Raw genomic sequence first — 22,523 nt, 5'->3', positions numbered from 1 at the left:
CTAGGGCCGTGGGCATGCTAGGCAAGTGCTCTACCACTGAGTTTTTCTCTCACTCGATGAGAGTCAGGCTTTAGCACAGCATTTTGGCTCCCGCCCCATGGTTGTATTAGGTATGTGCATGGGCCCATCACAGTCGCGGTAGAAGGGCTAGCTGTCCATTTATCCTTCTCCTATCCTCACAAGAAAGTGGCTCAAAGCTGTGGATCCAGATGACACACAAGCTTAGCCCAGATGACAGAGAACGTGGAAGAGATTGCTATACTGTGAGCTCCTCCCATAACCCACCTATTTTTCCAGCCTGTTTTATCAGCCTGGAAGCAGCAAGCATAGACATCAGCTCAAGCACAGTCCAACTCTGGACTCCGCCCTGGTTAGAGCCCTCTTAGCCTTTTTATCCACAGGAGTCAAACTCCCAGCCACCACCACTCCTAATATCAGCAGACCTGAGACTTCGACCCAGCTCAGCATTTTGTGTTCATGTTCCATTCTGGTCCATCATAATGTTTAGGTTCTTCCCCCTCCCTCCCTTCCTTCCCACCTTCCTTCCTTAACAGTATATTTTGACTTTGCCTTTCAGATTTTGTATTTGGAAAAAAGCTTAATTTAAAAAGCCATGTTGACAGAAAATCTCTTCCATAGAAGCATCTAAAGAAACATCACCAAAATCCAGATTATTAGTAACTACTTTACAAATCTGTACTCTAAAGAATTGGGAAATCCAAAAGAAATGAACCAATTCCTAGATAAATATGAATTACCAAAACTGAACCAAGATCTAAAAAACTCTGAATAAACAGACAACAGGTAACAAAATTGAAGCAGTAATTTAAAAAAAAAAAAAAAAAAAAACAAACCTACCAACTAAGAAAAGCCCAGGACTCAATGGATTCATTGTTAAATTCTACAAGAACTTCAGGGAATAACTAATAATATTTCTCAAATAATAATAATAACTAATAATATTTCTCAAATATTTTTTATGAAATTAAAAAGGAAACAGTATTGCAAAAATCATCCCTGGAAGCTAGCATTATCCTGATTCCAAAACTAGACAAGAACCTGACCGAAAAAAGAGCACTACGTTAGCAGAAAATGCCCCCCATCAAGTTGATATACTTCAGCTTCTGATAGTTGCCCCAATCACAGTTCCTGTTACTTCTGTTTCTTAGAAATGACCAGTCACTGTGATACATAGCTGGTCACTGTGATGCATATTGTTTTTTTTTTTTTTTTTTTTTTTGTCTTTTTCATTTTTACCGGTACCAGGGATCGAACTCACGACCGCCTGCTTACAAGGCAGGTGCTTATGCCGCTGAGCTAAATCCCCAGCCCCATGTGATGCATATTGTAAGAACCAATCAAAAACAACCAATTACTCTGCCTTTGTACTTCCCCTTTTGAGCTCCATAAAAACCTCCCTTGCTGAGTCTTCGAGGCCTGACATTCTTATAAGGACTGATTCCTTGTCAGCACCCACTGATATAAATAAATCTGCCTCCAAATCCTGGGTGACGTTTTAGTGTTTCTGTTTGCCATTGCACTATCAGCCTAATTACTTTAATAAACACAGATGCAAAAATCATCAACAAGATACTGGCAAAGAGAATGCAATGAATTAGCAAACAGATCATACATCATCACCAAATAGGCTTATGGTTCAAAATATGCAAAAATAAATGTAATACATCACAAAAATAGAAGCAAAGACAAATAAATATCACATGATTATCTCAACCAATGCAAAGAAAGCCTTTGACAAAATCCAACATCCATTCATGTTTTTAAAAAACCATGAAGAAGGACTGTATCTCAATCTGATAAAGACCTTTTATGACAAACTTACAACCAGCATCATATTAAATGAGGAAAAGCTGAAAGCTTTCCATCTAAATTCAGGAACAAGGCAAAGATACCCACTATCACCAGTCCCATAAAATGTAGTACTAAAACATCACCCAGAGAAATCAGACAAGAAAAAGAAATAAAGGGGATATGTATAGGAAAGGAAGAAGTAAAATTATTATTTGCCGATAATATGGTCCCCACATAGAAAATCTAAAAATTCCACCAAAAATTATTTGAATCAATAACCAAATTCAGTATTTTAGCAGGATAGAAAATCAGTAGCATACTTGTACATCCATAATGAATTCATCAAGAAACAAATTAAAAAAATAATACCATTCACAAGAAAAATTAGATACTTATGAATCAAGGAAGTGAAAAGCCTCTACAATAAATATTACCATACTCTGAAAAAGGAAATCAAAGAGAACATTAGAAAATTGAAATATACAGCTGGATAGGTAGAATAAAAATTGTCAAAATGTCCACACTTTCAAAGCTGATATGTAATATAATGCAATTCCAAGCAAAATACCAATGGCATTCTTCCCAGAACTCAGTAAATTATCCTAAAATTAATATGGAGTCAGAAGAGACTCAGAATGATAAAGACAATCCTGGGCAACAACAGCAAAGCAGGAGGCATCACAAGCCCATACTTCAGGCTGTATTACAAAGCTACAGTGATAGAAACAGCATAATATTGGCATAAAAATGCATGTGAATCAGTGGGATAGAATAAAGGATACAGAAATAACCTGGCACATTCAACCATCTGATTTTTGACTAAGGGACCAAAAACATTTGCTGGAGGAAAGAAAGCTCTGTAACAAATGGTGCTGGGAAAACTGGTTAATTACATATAAGGTTGATTTAGATCCATATCTTTCACCATGGAGTAAACTAAAATCAAAATGGATCAGAGATCTAAATGTCAAAAGAGAATCTGTTGGAAAACAGTTTAGTTTTTGAAGACATAGATGTAGGCAACGACTTTCTGAACAGAACTTCAATTGCACAAGAAATAACATCAAGAATCAATAAATCTGATTATAGGCCAGGCATGGTGGCAAATGCCTGTAATTCCAGCATTTGGGAGGCTGAGGCAAGAGAATCACTGCAAATTTAAGGCTAGCCATGGCTACAAAGTGAGTTCAGGGCAAGCCTGAATTACCTAATAAAACCTTTTTGCAAAAAACAAAACTCATACCAAATTAAATTGCACAGCAAAAGAAACAACCAACATAGTAAAGAGACAACCTACAGAACGGGGGAAAAAATTACCAGCAATTCCTCAGACAGAGGACAAATGTCTAGAATATATAACAAACTCAAAAAAAAAAAAAATTTAGACCCTCCCCCAACAAAAGACTCAATCAAAAAGCAGGCAACTGAAACAAACAGATACTTCTCAAAAGAAATACAAATGGTCAATAAATCCATGAAAAACATTCAACATCTCTGGCCATTAAAGAAATGCAAATTAAAACAACACTGAAATTCCATCTTATTTGAGAAAGAATGGCTGTCATCAAGAAATCAGATAAAGGCTGGGGATGTAGCTCAGTGGCATAGTAAAGGCTCAGTGCCTTCCTAGCAAGCATGAGGCCCTGCGTTCAATTCCCAGTACAGAGAGGGAGAGAGAGAGAGAGAGAGAGAGAGAGAGAGAGAGAGAGAGAGAGAGAGAGGAGAGAGAGAAAGAAAGAAGAAAGAAAGAAAGAAAGAAAGAAAGAAAGAAAGAAAGAAAGAAAGAAAGAAAGAAATTGAATAATAACATGGAAGGAAAAGGAACCCCAATGGGGATGTAAAATAATTCAACGTTTATGGAAATCAGTATGGAGATTCTTCAAAACACTAAAGCTAGAGTTTCCACTTAACCCAGCTATTCCCTTTTCGTCATCTTCCCTAAAGAGTAAAAACAGCACATCAGAGATACAAGCATACCCATATCTATAGCAGTATCTAATAGCTAAATCTTGGAAGTTGCCTGTATGTCAATCAACAAATGAATAGATAATGAAAATGTATCAACAGACAACTGTACAAATACATTGTGGTGTCTATATAAAGTAGAATACTATTCAGCTATAAAGAATGACAAATTTGAGGCATTTGTAGGAAAATGGATACACCCAGAAAATATAATGTTGAGCAAAATAAACTAGACACACACGTTTAAATACCATTTGGTATCTCCCACCTGAGACAAAGTACAAACAAAGAAAATGATAAAGGATGGATAGGAAGGTATACGAGGATGGATCTCCTGCAATAGGGAACAAGGGTGAAGGAAGAGGAGGGAGCAAAGGGAAATAAGAAAAATAAAGACAGCTACTTACAGGAACTTAATTCAAATTAATGTAAACATTATAGATCACAACATGAGCTAAGACAAATAATCTCAACAGAAATGAAAAATGGAATGGGGAACTAGAAGAGGAGGGAGGGGAAGGGGAAGAAAGAGGGAGGGAATGTAAAACAAAGAAATGCTGTGAACTACAAACATGTACTAATAAAACAACAAAATTTTAAAGAAAATGGTATTTGTGCACAGTGGAACACTACTCTGCCATAAATAAGGGTAAGCTCAAGTCATCTATAGGAAATGGATGCACCTTGAGATCATAACGTTAAGCAAAATGAATCAGACATGCAAGCTTAAATATTGTGTGGTTTCTCTTATATGAGAAACCCAATAGATAAATGAATTAAAAAGCAAAATAAATAATAGATAATAGCAAACAGGTAGATAAATTTTCTGCAAAAGGGAAGAGGACCAAGAGATAAAGAAAGGGGGATAAAAAAAGAATTAAGATGTGTTATATACATGTACTCACTCCCCACAAGGAGTGTAATCATTTTGCTCTGGTACTATATGTACCAGTAAACTAAAGTAAAAAATAAAAAGCAAAACCCCTTCAGATTCAAATGTACCCAATAATTTCTTCTGCTTACTACCATCCAAAATTATTTTTCTTTAGTATGTGTCTTCACTTCTGGTATGAAGAATGTATTAAGTTATTAACACATATGGACAAAATGAATACCTACACGAGGAGTCACCAGCCCTACTTCATTGCAAGGAAGCCAGGCTCAGGGCACTGGCCACGAACTTTTCCATGCATTAATCTCTACCAGTTGCACCTGTTGACTCCCCTAAGTGGCCTCGGTGCACGATGATTTACAAGAAAACACCATCTCTGTGTGTCCTGGTGCTGGCTGTGGTCTTGAAACAGAAGCCATGAGAACACAGCTGTTTCCCTCAGTCCTGAGTGTGGAAGTGGCCCCTCGTGAGTCTTTCCCTGGAATCTGGAACCAGGTGATTGGGGCGATAATGGGGGACAAGGAAAATGGGACAAGAAATGTAGAGAACAGTGGGCAGAGACTGGTGGAGAGGACTAACTGGTGGAGAGGACTAACCGGTGAGATGCTGGGGAGGATTTCTTTTGACGTCATCCCCACGTATTCGAAGAACAGAAAAGAATCCATAGTTACCAGTGTAGCTCTCATCAACCATAACAATCCTATTACGTTTCTAAGAGTTCAAATTTCATATTTGTTCTGGAAAAAAGTGTGTGTGTGTGTGTGTGTGTGTGTGTGTGTCTGTGTGTCTGTGTGTGTGTGCATTTAACCACTTTTTTCTTTTCTTTTTTGTCTTTTTGAAACAGGGTCTGGCTATGCAGCTCAGGCTGCCCTTGAGCTCGTTTTGTAGCCCAGGGTGGTCTCAGACTTGCAATGATCCTTCTGCCTCAGCCTCCCCAGTGCTGGGATTACAGGAGTGTGCCACCATGCCTGGCTTACTTTTCCTATTTCTTATCTCTTCCTCAATACTAAACTGTGGTTAGGAGGTATTGTCTAATGACCATGAGTTTTAGCATCCTACTTGTAATCAGGTCCATCATATAATTTTAAGACTATCTCTTCCTCTCTAGAATTTCTAAATGCAACTAATGTTTACTTAGCTTCTGTTATGTGTCAGGCACTGAGCCAAGCACTGGGTATACAAAGAAGAAAAGACACCATCTCTGCTGTCCAGGAATCATAGCTTGAGTGAAAGACATGCCGATAATCCCAGGAAGGTCTGCTGCGCTTGGCTCTTCTACCTTACAACGAAGGTGTGTAGAGGGCACCCCTTGGACATGAAAGCATGAGGGGCTGGTCGGTCTTCCTGGACCCTCAGGGGAAGCTACACTGTTAAATGTTGCCAGGATGGCAGAAAGTATGGAGAAGAGAATGGGGTTGCAAAGACGGGCAGCGGTCAGATTCTTCATGAGTTTGTGTGGTAGAGTCATAGTGGACCTAATAAGCATCAGGGAACCACAAACCATTAGGACCAGGGCGTCATGTGGTCAGGCAGGGGTTCAGGGAGTTCACACTGACTGCTTTGTGCAGGGTGGTTTGCAATGGCTGCAGCTGTTGGACCAGGAAAGTGCTGTGGACGGAATAGAGCAGAGAGCAGAATCATCTCTCAGGATCACCAGAGACCTGTAAAGTGGAATGTTTTGGGCACCCAGAACAAGAAGTCAGAATTATCAATCTCAAACTGGACATGGTGGGTGACACATGTCCATAATCCCAGCGTTTGAGAGACTTGAGGCAAGAGAATCCCCTTGAATTCAGGGCCAGCCTGGATATAGATAGTGAGACCTTGTCTCAAAGAAGCAAAACAAAATGACCACTTCTAACCGAGAGGGGACTGGGGAAATCAGACGCATGTATTAAGCTATGGCCCATACTCTGACTTCTAAGATCACTGAGTGGTCTGGGCCTGACATCAGGACACCCTGCCCAAACTCCCTGACTGCTTCTATGTGTCCAAGAAGAGCAGAGGGAGAACACCTAGAGTTGTAGCAGTCTGGCTACCCATGGCTCCATGTCCATGTGAAGGACAGGGGAAATGGAGGAGGTGCTGAGTAGCCACACTTGAGTTCCCTTCTCATCTCTAAGTGGAGAAACATGCAGGGGTGTCTGATAAAATTCTGCCTCAAATACATACTGTTCAGGTAATATTATTCAGCCATAAAAAGGAATGAAGTGCTGACACACAATAAATATGGCTGGAACTCAGAAACGTTGTATATTGAGTATCAGGAGCCAAGCCCTAAGTTTGTCAATTATATCATTTGATTTATATGAAATACACAGAATAGGTAAACCATAGAGATGGAAAGTAAACTGCTGGCTGTCAGGGCCTACAGGAGGATGAGAAATAGGAGAACTTTGTCAGTTGGTATAGGGTTTCTTTGTGGAATAATGAAAGAGTTCTGGAACTAGATAGAAAGGGTAGCTGCATAACCCTGTGAATGTCCTAAATGCCCTGAGTTGTTCATTGTTAAGTGGTGAGCACTACACTATGTGACTCTGACATCAGTGGAACCATATTCACATACTCCAGCGTCCCGGGCGTCAGAAAGACCTGAGTTTGCATCTGGCTCTGCCAGGATCTAGCCAGGAAGACTAAAGTCTGTCTCGTCCCTCAAAGAAGCTCAGCTTCCCATCTGAACAGTAACTTGTCTCATGTGGCAACAAGATAAAGAACAATTTCGCCATAGCAGACACACAACATCTGACAATCAGCTTTAAATGAAGCTTGTTGTGAGGGCGGGGAGTGTAGTTCGGTGGTAAGAACACTTGCCTAGTATGCATGAGGTCCTGGTTGATTTCCAGCAGTATAAATTAAAATTATCGTTTGGTGGCAGTGGCTCATGTCTGTAATTACAGCTACTCAGGCTGAGGCAGGAAGATTTTCAGTTTGAGGCTGCCCTGGGCAACTCAACAGAAACCTGTCTCAAAATTTTAAAAGGTGGGGAGAGATTGGGATTATGGCTTTGGATTTAATTCCTAGTACCAAAAAAATTATCTGTCCTATTTTCACAGAGAACTCCAAATTTATTTAACTGGTTTTATTTTAGTCCTCCTGCATCATTTAGGCTATACCTGATTTAGCTGAATGTAAACTATTTGGCTTTCTCTGGTTAATTTTGCTATAATAGCGCCTGCCTTGCAAGCGTGTGGTCATGAGTTCGATCCCTGGTACCAGTAAAAATACAAAAATACAAAAAAAAAAAAAATTGCTACAATAAAGATTTTCACATAGCAGAAACCTTGTTCATAATTAAAAAGACATGGAACTCTATGTCCACAAGGCTAGGAGCTACAATAAGCCCATGGCAAATATCACTCAGAGATTAGACACTCTCCCCAGATGCAACCCCAGACGCCTCAACACAGCATTCCAGGAAGGTGACCAAGCTGTCGCTCAGTGTGGGATGCAAGATGATACAAATTTGCCCTACTTCTTAATGACAATTTGTTCCAGAGGTGCATGTGACCAAGAAATCTTAATGCTGGAATGTATTTAGTTCCTGAAGTCTTCTGTAAAGACCAAAAAGTACTGACAATAACAGAAATACCCCGCTTCTGTGGTATGTTTGGGAGGGAGAATTTGACACACTTACTGTCAGATGCATACTCTAAAGTGCACTGCTGAGACTCTTAACTGCAGTGATGTACTATGGTTCCGTATTCATCCAACCCTCGAGAGGACAGCTGCTGTCCCCATGCACAGTTTGGGAAACAGAGGCCTGGATTACCAAATGACTTAAGGTCCTTAGCTTCACAGTCATGCATATAATACACTTTTCATTTCTGCTGTAATATAGTGTCACAAACTGAGTGGCTTAAACAGACATTTATTGTTTCACAGCTCAGAGGCCGAAGTACCAGGTCACAGTGTCAGCAAGGCCAGGTTCTCTCTGAGGGCCGGAGAGGGTGTGCTCAGCTCTGTCTCCTAGCTCCAGGTCCTTCCTCAGCCTCCGACAGCCCGACTTGGGACTTCACTTATGCGTTCTCTATAGGTCTGTGTCCACAGTTCCCCTCTTCATGAGGACCGCGGTCCTCACACAGAGTCAAGGGCTGCCTGCCATCTGCATGGTCGCATCCTAACTAACTATCCCCACCGCCGCCCTGTTCCCAAATGAAGTCACATTTTGGGTCTGAGATACTGAGGACTCCAATTTTTTCAGCATAAGATTTGAAGAGGACATCAGCCAAACCATAACACGGGTGGAAACCAAAGCCAGGCTTTTTGTCCCAGTGTTTGGAGCGCTTCTGAGGCCTTCAGTCTCCAGTTTCTGGACACTTAAAGAGAAGCAGTCCCGTTACTCACTGCAGTACAGATTAGTTTATTTGTTTTTGTTGTTGTTGTTGTTGTTGTTGTTGTACCAGGGATTGAAGCCAGGGCCTTCACCGTGAGCTAGACCCCGGCCTTTTTTATTTTTATTTTCAGACTGTGTCTCTGTAAGTTGCCCAGGTAGGCGTGAAACTTGTGATCCTCCTGCTTCAGCCTCCCAAGAATGCCAAGATTCCAGGCATTCCTGGCTAAAAATACAGTTTTTTTAAAAATTAAATCCTTCTTTCAGGAAAAAAAAAAAGACAAAACATACAATAGTCTTTTATGTCAAAATTAATTGTGATTTTTTTTCCCACTCATTAGCCCAGTATGACAACTAAATATCACATATTTGATGACTTTAATTTAATACTTTTAATTCTGCTGTTAAAAATGTTGAATCCATTTTTTAAAAACACAAACCCCTTTCATCACCACAGCCAAAAAGCTGTATCTGTTGTTTTTATCATCAGTGGGCATGAAGAATGCAGAGCTGATGGCAGGGCCTATGTTTCCATTTTTAATTAAATGTCTCCCTGACCCAGAGCCATCCTCTCTCCAGAACCAGAGGCTGCAGGAGCCACACTGTGGAAGCGGCCTTGGAAATGACAGGAGCCGAGGACCAAAGGAGCAGGGAGAGGCTGGAGCGATGCACAGAAACAGGAGGCGTCACAGCTGGGGGGTCACGGCCCAGGAGGGACACAGACATGGCCACCCCACTGCTTTCCCCCACAGACCAGCCTTGGGGAGGGGCATGGCCAACGCTCAGTGAGGTCCCTTGGGCTGTGATTCAGCACCATGAGGTCTCCGCCTGCTCACTTTCCTGACACCCCGTTGCTTTGGGTGGCAGTGGTGTTATGAGTCATAGTGTGAGTGGTTACTAGACAAAAGAACGTGCTGCTCACTTGTTAGCCTCCCCCTGTATCTCACTTAATTCTCGCCACCTCCCTACCAAGTGGCATCATGCAGACTGTGGTCTGTTTCCATATTCCCTGCCTTCCTCAGAGCTACAGCCCTACAGTACCATGGGTACCACAGATGCCTGACCCAGAGACTACATTTTTCAAGTTCCTTTGCAGGTGGGTGTGACTATGATACAGTTGTGTCCAAGGACGTGTTGTCTAAACTTTGAGTGCTGGTGGGTCTTAAAGTAAGAAGACTGCATTTTTCTCCCCATTTTCTCTAACAGAAATAAGCCCATTCAAGGTAGCACTCCAGCAGCTACTTTGGTCCATGAGACACCCTTGGCAGTGGAGCAGCATCGGAGCCAGGGCCCAGGTGGCTGTCACTGGCCCTGAAACAGCAGCGGTTCTTGCATGGCCCAACATTTTACTTATCTTGTATAAGAGAAAAATAAAACTCTACCCGGGTTAGGCCACTGTTATTTGGGGTTTTCTACCACATACAGACTGTGGTTATCGTTATATAACTATTATTATTCTCATTTTACAGATAAAACTGAGGCTCAGAAAAGTAAAGTAACTTGTTCAAGGGCAAAATTCTAAGCAACAGTGTCATAACGTGACCTGACTTAGATCGTGTGTTCTTAATCACTCCAATATATATTTCTAAAACCCTCAAAAGATTAGAGTCAAGTTTCATTCACTCTTCTCTCTCTAGAATGCCACGTCCCAGCATCCATTTCCCTTCCCTTCATGTGCTCTGCCCCTCTGCAGGAGCCTGTGGCTGGATGACCCAGGGACCTAGGAGCTGGACTGGAGCAGCCTCCCTGGACCTGGTGAACAGAGAGAGTGTCACAGAGTAAAGAGGGATGGTCACTGTCACCTCCTGCTTGGCCCATTGTCTCAGGGTGAGCTTGCGGGTTGTGTAGTGCTGTTGTGGCAAAGAGACAGGATCGTGTGTGTGTGTGTGTGTGTGTGTGTGTGTGTGTGTGTGTTCGTGTGCTAGAGACCTGGACTGTCTGGGGGAGCCAGTTAGATGCAGTCTAAATAAAGAAAAAGTGAACAACAATGTGAGACATGGCAGAGGTAGCAAGGATGGCAGAGTCACTTTCAGAAGCAGTTTCGACATGGTGGTAGGAACCAAATGCAAAGGGTAATATGTAATAATCACCTCTGATTGAGAGGAATCCTGCAACAGGCCTTCTGGAGTTCAAATCCAAGCTCTATCTCTTTCTGGCTATGTTTTTAGGACTCTTGGCCTCTGTCTGCTTCAATTTCTATAAAACGAGGCTAACAGAAGAACTATCTCTTAGGATCGTAAGAGTTAAAGGAATTACAGGCATGTAGGGAACAGTGCCTGGCTTGAGTGTTATATACATCAACTGTTATTTGCTGGGCTTTATATACACAGCATGTAATTTTCACTGTAACCCTATGTTCAGCTTGGATCTGACAAATGAAAACCAAGGACCATTAAGCTACATAGCTCTCCCATGTCTGAACAGCCAGTGAATGACACAGCTGCCCTCCACAGCAGCCACTTTCTGGTGACCATCTGGTGGCACTCTGGGGCAAAGGGACACGCGGGCGCCCAGCCCAGTGTGAGGGCACACACACAGCTCAGAGCTCACTGTCACTTCTCCTTGTATTCGCCGCAGACTCTTTGATTTACATTATGAAAATCAAGTATAATTTATTTTAATAGGAGAAGGCCTGTACAAGGAAAGTGGTATACAACATCCACAGAGCAGCCCGAGAAGCCAGCTAACAATGTGCCACAGGCACTAGGGTGAATTCTATGACATATGCTCCCGATCTGGTTTCTCACAAGATCTACACCCAGCATCTGTCAGAAAGTGAACAGAATATGCTGACTCGAGTCTAGATTACCCATTTTACTATTTTGGGTCTTTTGGATGAGGCTCAGGCCCTCATTTCTCTTGCATTACTGTAGTTCCAGGAAGACAAAATGTTCCAGTGGACAGTGCTTCAAGCTTTCAGCCACACTCAGCCACTTCTCAGTTCGTCTCTGAGAAAATCTGACAGTACCAGCTGAGTTTACAATGAGAGCAAATCAGACCTAGCTACAGCACTGTTACATGATCTCAATGGTCTTCCAGGAGGCATAACCTTGCAACTCACAGCTTTATTTGTTCTTCCCATGAAGGGAGGGAGGGGGAGATCCCAATTTTTCAACATGAAAAAGGAATTAAGCTGCACTTGTAAGTGTATTGATCAGTATGTGGTAAGAAAGGAAAGGAGAATTTGGGGGTTATTAAATTAGAATTTTTTATTTTGAACTTCTCTATGAGTTTTTATTAATTCTCTGATTCCCTGTAGCTCAAGAGATGCTAATTAATTCAAGAACCCATAATAGCTAATCATTGGCTAAGTAAATCTAAAAGGGAGAGTGTGTCACTGAGATACAGCTGCTCATTTTAATTACAATTACCAATATGTGAAGTAATGCAAATAAAGGTTATCCTATCCTGCTCCACGATGTATTAACCCTTTGCATGGCCTCCTAAGAATCCAGTGAGATGTAAAAAGTCAAGAATATTTGCGGAAATTGATAAATTACTGATTTAGGATATGTATCTTTGGAGGCATTGTTCCTAGACATTGTAAAGCCATGCAGAATTTAGCAGCCTGAAAAGACCCAAATGGAAATAGGCAAGAGCTGGAAATTATTGCGTTAGTGAAACCCAATCAATGTCAAGGAAACAACGACCCTGCAAATGGTTAGATTTATCAACATTCAAGCTACAGAGTAAGCAAGTTTCAGTTTTTAACAAATAAACATATGCAAATACCCATTCCTTTCCATAGCTCAGAGTGATATCACCTTGTTAACATTCAGCACAAATGCTTATACCCATTTCAGTGTCATCTGGAGGGCTAAGAAAGGCTGCCCCCACACTCTGGGACTGGACAGCAAGGCTCTGTCACACTGTTCCCCCTGGGGAACTGACACTCCTGTGAGCTCACTGCCAATGCGGGGTGAGGCGCCTCCAGCACGGCACCTCACATACTGAATATTCCATCCTGAAGGAAATTCCGAAAGACACAGGAAGATCACTCCGACCCTGGCCTACTCACTTCTCTTTTGATGACCCTCATGTGACAGTGTCCTGCCCCATTCCTGAAGAATGGAATGTTATACCAACAGGTCAGGGAGAATCAGATAGGCCTTGCCAAGCTCTTCCCAGTGTATTACCAGTCAGTCGTGCCCTCTTTGTGTCACATGACTGTTCATTCTGTATCAAACCTAACAATACACTTTCCCATGGGTCTTTGGAACTTCGTTTCTGAATGCTCTCCTGTTACATAAAACTTACAGTAAATACATTTGCTTTGCTGTTCTCTTGTTAATCTGTCTATGGAGGTCTCAGCTATGAACTGTACTTGGGTGAGGAGAATTACTTTTCTTCCCTGCACTGCTCAAGTTATCCACTCTAAGAAAGAAGTTTATAAGCAAGTGATCATATATAGTTGTCATCATTAAATCCAAAGCTGAGCAGCCATGCTCCTGGTGGATTTGCCCTTGACCAAAGAAAATCCATCTTTATTGTCTCACTAATCAGCTCAAGAGCTCCTGATGAGGAAGTCTTAAATCTAAGTCCTAATAAAATCCCAACAGTTTTAGAGACAAAATGAAAGAATATAGCTCACAAATACCTTTTGACCAAGGGCTGGGAAACTGTTTTTGTAGTTTCCTCCAAAGACCTTAAATTAGTTTGAACTTGAAGGGAGAAGCAGCAGCATCCATTAGGACCAAGGTGAAATTGGCAAAATGAAAATTATGGTTATCTTATCAAAATGCTACTTTTGAATAGAGCCTTCAGACAAAGCACAAGTCTGGCTGGTACGTGAACCAGATAAACTTGTTATGCAAATAGCTTTAGCCATAGGGGAAAGGGCTGATAATGAAATCGCTACAAAGCCAAACACACATTATAGAGGTGACAAAAAACATCAGACAGGGCCCTAGTATATGGATAAAAAGCAGTGCAGAATTTATGTGAGCATGGCTTTTAATTTATCATAACTAAGCTGTCAAGAGTCCTGCTTTGACAAATGCATAACTAACACATATAAATGAGTCAATTATCACTAACAACCAAAGGTTCAGAACCAAACAGGGTAATGGTTTTTTTTAAACCCTAAGACAGGTTTGCTAATAGGATTTTAGACTTTTAGGCTCTCTTATAAAGCTCTGTTACTAACCCCAAATAAGGAGGCTAGAAGCAAATCTGAAAACACTAAGCTAAATGTCAGTGTTCACACTCCCTCATTTTCTCTGACCCTACACACACACACACACACACACACACACACACGACCAGGCCTCTGTCCACATTGTTATAACCACTAGGCTGCAGCCAAGCCAACTCACTAAGACCCCTGCCAGTAAGACATCCTCCAAGTCCCCTGCTGCAGTGCGCAGTGTGATCAACAAAGACCTAAACAACTGGGCCACCATGGTTCACCAGCCACATGGAGACAGGGAACCAAAGGTTTTAGATACGTTAAAAAATGTCTAAACCTGTTCATTCTTTAGAAGAATCAGTTCCGTTTCATATGATATTCTGTGCCTTGGTTTGCAAAGGCAAATGAAGCAATTATCGGAAAACTTCAGGTTGAAAATACTTTTCCAAAGTCACCAGATAATCATGTTCCCCACTCCAATCCTTCCAATAATGAAAAGTTTATAATGCAAGGGTCTTAATCCTCCATTCTTCCTTCCCAATATAAGCAAGGTAAGTATAAAAGCAAACTAAGGCTCTATCATTAAATAAGCATTGCAAACCCAAGAGTGTCATTGTTTATATTTAATTATAGATTTGAATAATGAAATCGGATTTGGCCAAATTGCATTTGGCAGGCTGAATGATGGCAGCCTAGATGCAGCAGTCTCATTTATGAAACTAAAGGATGCTATTTGGGAAGGCTGCTCTCCAAAGACATGAAATATTTTAGGAGAATTTACAGCTGAAATGTAAGATGTTATGGGAAAAACAGGATTGAAGAACTAAGGTCAAGAAAGAATCTATGAACGCTTATACTACATAATATTTTCACTTTAAAAACAATAAGAAAAACTTATTAAAGAAAAAAATTGATGACATCTCTCAAATTAGTAGTAAAGCACACAACCACTTAGTCTATTCATGCTCCTTGGTTCATTAGGACTGTTCAGACTCTTCCTCCCTGTATGACAATGTGTTTGCTTTGACCCTGCAAACTCAAAACCATTGTTGTTTGAGTTTACCCTCCATAATGTGCTAGGCCTTTTTCAAAAGTAAAACTAGGGGCTGGAGATGTAGCTCAGCAACACTACGCCTACCTAGCAAGCACAAGGCCCTGTTTGAGTCCTAGTACCAAGAAAAAGAAAAAAAGTAAAACTAAAATTGCATCTGGAATTCTCAAAATTACGGAAAACATAAGTAGGTTGGAATTGCCATGGAATAGGATTTGCCACAAGGGAATATCAGTGGCAGGGAGAAATTCTGACATTATATATAGCTCTAAAAGTCCCAACCCTGTCATCAATTAGAAACCTTTATTTCAAATCCATCCAAGCAACACTGTGCTTGATTTAAGAACACAAACGTACCCTTGAATAAGTACACTGAAGCCGAACTTATGAGTCAAATCACATCCTAGAGGCACCAGGAGAACTCAGAAATAGAAGGTGTATTAGTGAATATGTAATGGATTTTTCTAGGCCAACGTCTTGGAGAAGGTCAGTCAAGGGTATCTGTGCAGCAATGAAATGAAAAGTCTTTCATTTGTTTTTTGCCAGCAAAATCACTGGAAACTCAGCCCCAGGTTTCTCTCTGGGTGGTGTGAAATGTGATTCCAAGCCACCAGGGAGTCTTTGGCTTCTGTTCTCTCCACTTCCTCCTGTGGCTCCCAACCCTTGGGACATGGCTTTTCCTCTGTCCCCTGCTATTGTTCCTCGAGAGCCTGGCCCAACATCCCCTGACTCATGGCTGTGCCTGGTGCATTCTTTAAACTGTCAGAGTCCAGCTAGAGAGGTAAGGATACATCCCCCACCCCTGGCCTTGAACTTGGTGGTTATGTTCCTATATGGCCTCTCTTGGTAGAGTTCTTTGAGTTCTTTTCTGCCCCCTTCTCCTGAGGGACAGGGCCCAAGCCCTTTTGGATGGGATTGGATGGCTAAATAGTTTTAGAGACCCTGAACTATATTGCACTTGAAAAGAAAATGAAGTACAGGTTCACACTACTTATGTAACCCTTGAGGGGCCAAACATGTTTAGAATTTCAAATTATATCAAATTTTAGACAGGCAAACTGATACATTTACTGTATATCATGTAATATTCCTGGCAGGATCTGGGGCAGCACTATAATCAAACAGTAAAATATATACAGCAAAACACATGAATATTCACACAACCTAAAATAAATAATGACTATAAATAGCCTCACACTCATTCGGGTTACGCCTTGCCATTAAATCAGTTCATGTAAGGTCAGGTTTTGCTGCTGATCAGCTTAGCTACAAAAGAACTCCCATTTTTCAGAGCTCTTTGAATTTTGGGATTGAGGATAAGGGAATACAGATCTCTACTGTGATTAAGGAGAACAAATGAGACCTCTAGCTAGTTTGGTGGCCTAGACTGTGGCAGCGAAGTCCACACGTAGCATAAATGAGAAAACTGTGCGTTGACCTTTCCTATTGCATGTCTGTTAGCTACTTGGTCACTTCTTTTCTCTTTGCATGACCTGTGAAACCTGTTCGATGTAGGTACTGGGTGGGAGGCTACTTCTCTCCAGATCCTACCCAATGGCTTGGCTTTTAATGCCAAGGCTACAGTTCCACCTCCATGATGCACTAGGCCCTAGCCTGGGGCCTCATGGCCTCCTCAAGACTCTGCAGATTTGGGACCAGTAAGATCCCCTGGCAGAGCCAGACCAAAGCCTACAATCCCGGCAAGAGTCACCCTGTTAGAGTCACTGTTGGTTCTGCTGTCTTAGTTCTAGTAAATGTGGCTTAGTTCTAGTAAATGTTACTATCAGCTGGGATTTCATCTTGTTCTCCACACCATGAGCCTTGTCTAAGCTACCTCACTTCGGCGTCCCAGGTGTGAGTTCCTAGTTTGTCCCCTCAATCATCTCAGCAGCCAGAGGCCTGTCTCCACACCACAGATCCTAGAGCAAAGCCAGTAGCCATGCTGCAAAACTGGCTGGGTCTGTTTGCCTCTGTCTTTTCTCTGATCCCAGGGTGATCAAAGGATTTTTAGACATTGAATTTCCTCCTTCATCAAACGGCAAGATAGCAATATTAAGCCTACACCAGCATAGGTTTTTGGATAACTAGGGTTCATATCATTGGAAGGACTGATTATAGCCCAGTCAAATGCAATTCCTGAGTTTTCAAATCCAATAGAGGCATCTTCTATCATTTACTGGAACATATCCTGCATCCTAATGAGCTGGTAAGTATAACAACTTCTAATGTCGTTAAATTCCACAGCTCTGATTTCTCCAATCAGTGTTCAAACCCTGGCAGATTAGCAATTTTCAATGGAAGAAATACTCACTGTGAAATAAAGTGGTTGAATTCCCCACACCAGTTTTCTGGATGCAGTAAAGTAGGTGGAGGATTTCTGAAAAACAAAAACAATTTTTTTTTAAAAAATATGGTAAAATTTCAGTAAAAGGCAAAACAACAACTTGTCTTTATTGATGGCCTTGTATGATAGCTGTGATCAGTTCTTTTCCTTTCCATCCAGGGGAGGAACCATTCTCTGTGACAACTTACAAAATTTCATTGCCTGTTCCTATGGTCCCTCATTATCACTGACTGACAGCTTCCTGGGTCCCCAGCTCTCTCAACACCTGTGAAAGCTACACAGCTCAGAGACAGACACGAAATGAGGGGTAAGGCAAGTGTACAAGCCACATTAGGGAGAGCAGAGAAGCATTAGTGCTAAAAGAAAGCTTTAAGTATAGTGCCTGGGGCTTCAGAGAAATAGACTTTTAATTGTACAAGATTTTCAGATCATTATGATACCATTGGAATTAATTACGTGAAGCATCTAAAGGAGACTCATAAACGCATCAGTCACAATTTTTAACTGTTTCCCATGTGCCAACTTCTACAACAGAAAGCTGGCCAGTCCCAGAGGCTCCTGGGAAGAAAGGGAGACAGAAGTATCCTGTGCCTAATTATTGGGGGCCTAAAAGAAGAAAACAGCAGGCCAGGAAGAAGGCAGGAAAAGAGGAGGAGACCCCTACATATAACCCAATAGTTACCCCAAAGAACTCAATGTTAAAACAGCAGTTACTGTGTTACCTTTAATAAGATGTTTTTTTCTCCAGCCATTAATAAGAATAAGGATTTATGAGTGAGTCAAGTTTAGCAAATAAAAAGTAGCATTACTACACATTTAAATTATGACCGCAAATGTTAAGCCCATTACAAATAATCTTTTTTTTTTTAACCTGGGTTCTACCTGCTTCCAAAGCCACAGACTACTCAGCTTCGACAGGCAGTAGAATGGAAACAATAACTACTGGAAACAAAAAAGTATCAGATAGCATGATTGCAATTTGCCTTTCAATATCCATTCTCTTCTCATTTCTCATGACGCAGTTTTTATTTTGACACATTGCTGGCATAATTAAGACTACGGTTTCCTTGTTCCTTGACACTTAGAGGTGGACACATGAGTTCTGATCAATTATATATAAGTAGAATCGTTGTACGGTATTACTAGGAACTTTCCCTAAGAGACATGCAATCCTTCTTCTTCCCTCTCGTGCATCTTGGAGCATGAGTGTAATGGTCAAAACTAGAGCAGCTATTGTGGACATAAAGCAAACTTGAAGATGAAAGCTATGAGCTAAGCATGGCAGGGCAGATAAATGAGAAACTAGACTCATGATGACATTGCAAAGCTGCCACACCAGTTCTAGATTGTTTCTCCATAGTCCTTCTTAACAGGGGAGAGAAATAAGCTTCTGCTGTCTTTAAGGCACTGATGCGTGCAGCAAAGACTATGCTTGAGTCAAATAACATTTCAGTTACCTATCACATGAATAAAACACAATCTGATAAAGTGATATAACAAAAAACCAAAGTTATATGGAAGCAAAATTAGGGGCTGCTTACCCAATCTAAAAAGGTCCCAGAAGACTTTATAAAGAAGATGAAATTGAGCTGGCTCCTAACAATTAGGTTACATTTTTAAAGACAGAGAAGGAGAGGGATGCATTTTCAGGGTTATGAAACAATATGTACCAAGTTCCAAAGGTGTAAAGACTGGCAGATTCAAAGATCATGAGCAACTTAAAGGTTAAACTGCAAAGGATTCCTTGATTCTGAAGAGAACAAGAGGTGAAGACACAGTGGGAAGGAGGAATGGTAAGAGGAATGTGTGAGTCACTCGCTCTGCAAGGACTTAATGTTACCTTCAGATCCTCTGACTCAAAAGCCAGAATGTCAGTGATCTGGGTTCTCAGCTAGGAAGTGGTGAGGAAAAGGGGTCCCTCTACTATTCTGAAGGCTGCCTCTTTATCTCGTTCAATCCATTCTGCAGAATCTGCTGTCTACTTTCCATGGCAGAATGTCAGCTTCAATACTGGTTTCACTGCCTCCGTCTCCTGGCTCCAACTGGCTGCAGTCAAACACCCACTTGCCTGCCTGCTTGGTTCAGAAGGCAGCCCCAGTGCTGGCACTGAGTCTCCTAGGTTCTCCCTCCAGCCCTGGGCAGGACTTGCACCTGCCTTGATCTTGTAGGGCTTCCTGCTCACCCTGTTCTCACTGAGATCAGTGACCCAAGAGAATTCACTACTAATAGTTTCATTCACCCCCAGGCAGCTACAAATGTCCACCAAGAGGTCATCTGTAGAAAGACTGTACACAGTCAGTTGCAACACTACCAGCAGGCCCAGTGCTGGCCTGGCCTCTGGGACTTCCAATGATTAGGAGCATCGAACAGCAGTCTCCCTTTCTGCTCAGGAACTCCTTGGGGTCTGGAACATTCCTTTGACTGTAGTGCATCCTCCAGTTTGGAGGATCCCTTCTGAGATTCAAGAACGATCTGGCAAGGGCCCAGTGAAAAATGGCAGCAAGTGTCCACTACAGAATAAAGAACTCTGCACCTTCCTACTTTCAGTCCAGTTCCCAGCAAGCACTAGGGCAGGGCCACTGCTTAGGTGCCAGCCCCCCAAGTCACAAAACACCCCAGTCACTTGAGTGGCTTCTCATGATCATCACAAAACGATCATGACGTCTTCAAAGACATCTTCGAAGCTTGACATTAGAGGAATTTGATCAAGAGGAGCTCTCAGTCTTATAGAGGTCCTGCTCTTCCTGAGGTCTATCAGCTGAAAATCTTGTAAAAGATGCTCATCTGTAGCTTGACAGCTATAATCTTCAGCTATTTGAGAGGCCAAGGAAGAAGAATTAGAAGTTTGAGTGCAGCTTGGGCAATTTAGCAGGACTCTACCTCAAAATAAAAAATAAAAAGAGTCTGGGGCTATACCTTATTGCTACCTCCATTCAATTCCAAGAATGTTAAAAAAAAATTCTTATCTGTGTACAGTGGAAATCAATAAGAATTTGAAGACTATAGCTCTTTGTTCCTGTGGCAATACAAATCCTGGTTTTCTTACAATCCAGCAAGGACACCAAACAAAAGCAATGATACCTTGTTGGCTCTCCCAACCCAGTGATGTAAACTGCAGCCCTGCTGGAGGTCTCTCTCAATGAGATGCTCAGAGAGCATAGGCAAAAGGATGGGCGGGTCAGCAGCAGATATGTGCGGAGAGGCTATCAGTGGACAAATGGTGAGCAGTTGGAAAGTCCACAACATTGAATAACTAGCTCTCCTTGAATAATGTCTATAAACACACCAAGGCAATGCAGAATGCAGATGAGTCTGCAGGAAGATGACTATGTTCACTCTGGGTTCTGCCTGCCTGGACTTTCTTCCTGTAGTTTGGATCCCAAATATAAGTCCCACAAGGGCGGGCTCCTTTCTTCACACAGCATTAGGCCTACAGAAGGCTGAGATGGACGGGTGAAGCTCCAATCTTCCCACTCTCAACACGACTCTGGGCCCAGCAAATGCCATCCAGGTAAAGTTTACCTTCTTCCTCCAAAGCTTCTGTGGAACAAAATGATTTGCCAACCACTCATATCAGGTTCATCATGGTTCCTGAAACAAAGAAGCAGTCGACTGAACTGTGGTGGGCACTCGATCTTAGGACAGCCAGTCCTAAATTCATTGAGTGACCCAAGCTACAGTGTGACTCCAAATAGGATGGGTCAACCCTGTTCTTTTCAAAAGTTTTTGTTTTAAACCTCCAACTGAAAACCCCAAAAGAGCAGGTGCTCGGTAATGGGAATTAAAACCAAAACCTCCTCAAAGAGGCAGCCTGGAGGGGCTCCTGCCACAACGTGAGGCTGAATTTTAGGAAGCAGAGATGATGAATAGGCAGAAAGCCAAGTGACTGGGAAGGGAGGAACCAGGTAGAGGAAAAGGAAGGCAAGTAACATAAGGGACAGAGACCCTGGAAGAGGGGCCAGGAAGGTCACTCCTGAGTGTTTTGTCCACAGTTACACGTAGAACACAGCCAGTTCCGGATGCTGCCAAAAGCCCTGTTCTCTTCCCACTTCACACAGTCACTGAGGGTCACTCTATGTCAGCAGCTGCCTTATCAGAGTCTCCTGCCTTGATTTCTCTCCTGCCTTCTGGCTAGTACATCTACTTCTAGATGGTTTCCAGAGATATCTTAAAGTCAATATATTCAAGACCAAATGCAACTTCTTACTGGGCCTGGTATCACACACCTATAATTCCAGCATTTGGGAGACAGGCAGGAGGATCGCCAGGAGTTTAAGGCCAGCCTGGTCTATAGAGCAAGACCCTGACTCAAAAACAAAACAAAAAAGACAAACTCAACTTCTTTTCTTAAAACTGCACATTCCTCCTAGTTGTAAAGTCAGAAACCTGAATGCTACATTTTCTTTCAATGGGCAAAGGCAGAACAGCTTCTACAAAGGTTTGTACATTCTATTCCTCAGAACCTGTTACTGCAAGAGCTTAGGGGCACTGAGCCTCAACTCATGTGATCAAGGTAGTACACCCTGCGGTGGAGAGGTTACTTGGGGATCTGGACAAGCCCCCAGCTTAATCTTGCAAGTCCTTTAAAGTAGAAGAGGGAGGCAGAAAGAGAGAACAAGAGTCAGGAGAGACCGACCGAACACGGGAAAGAAACTCAGCCCTCCATGGCTGCCTTTGAGGACAGAGCGGGGGGGGGGGGGGGCACTAAGAGTCCCTGGAAGATGCTCAGCAAGAAAAACAGGACCTCCATTCTACAAAAGTAAGGAAGCATGCAGACCAGGCGGGGCCCAGGAAAAGAGAAGCCAGTCTGTTCTTCCTATGAGTCAGTAAAGGCCATTCTGGGTCTGGGAAAAGCACATCAAGAAGCTGGCTTGATCTTCCTGTAATTGTGCAAGCCAGCTGGTGCCCAGGAAAACAGAAGTCAGGTCACCTTTCCTGCAAGCCAACCGGCACAAGGGCTGAGAATCAAGACTCTACTCCCTCCTCCCCCACCGTTACCAC

The 22,523-nt window shown here is 42.2% G+C and overlaps 1 protein-coding gene across 3 annotated transcripts in view; it reads right to left on the bottom strand.

Annotated features, from left to right (window-relative positions):
* The window catches only part of Myo3b (myosin IIIB), a 448,610-nt gene that overhangs the window by 253,511 nt on the left and 172,576 nt on the right, over window positions 1–22,523 (bottom strand). For all 3 annotated transcript variants that reach the window (XM_063259246.1, XM_063259248.1, XM_063259247.1), the window contains exon 8: window positions 17,490–17,555. In XM_063259246.1, coding sequence (XP_063115316.1) covers window positions 17,490–17,555 — 66 coding nt within the window. The remainder of the gene's footprint in view (window positions 1–17,489; window positions 17,556–22,523) is intronic.

This window comes from Cavia porcellus, unplaced genomic scaffold (assembly GCF_034190915.1).
Source record: "Cavia porcellus strain 051 isolate PalLab524CR breed Dunkin Hartley unplaced genomic scaffold, mCavPor4.1 scaffold_12, whole genome shotgun sequence".
Taxonomy (NCBI): domain Eukaryota; kingdom Metazoa; phylum Chordata; class Mammalia; order Rodentia; family Caviidae; genus Cavia; species Cavia porcellus.
The sequence above is the reverse complement of the archived record's forward strand: the minus strand, read 5'-3'. Positions and strand labels throughout refer to the sequence as shown.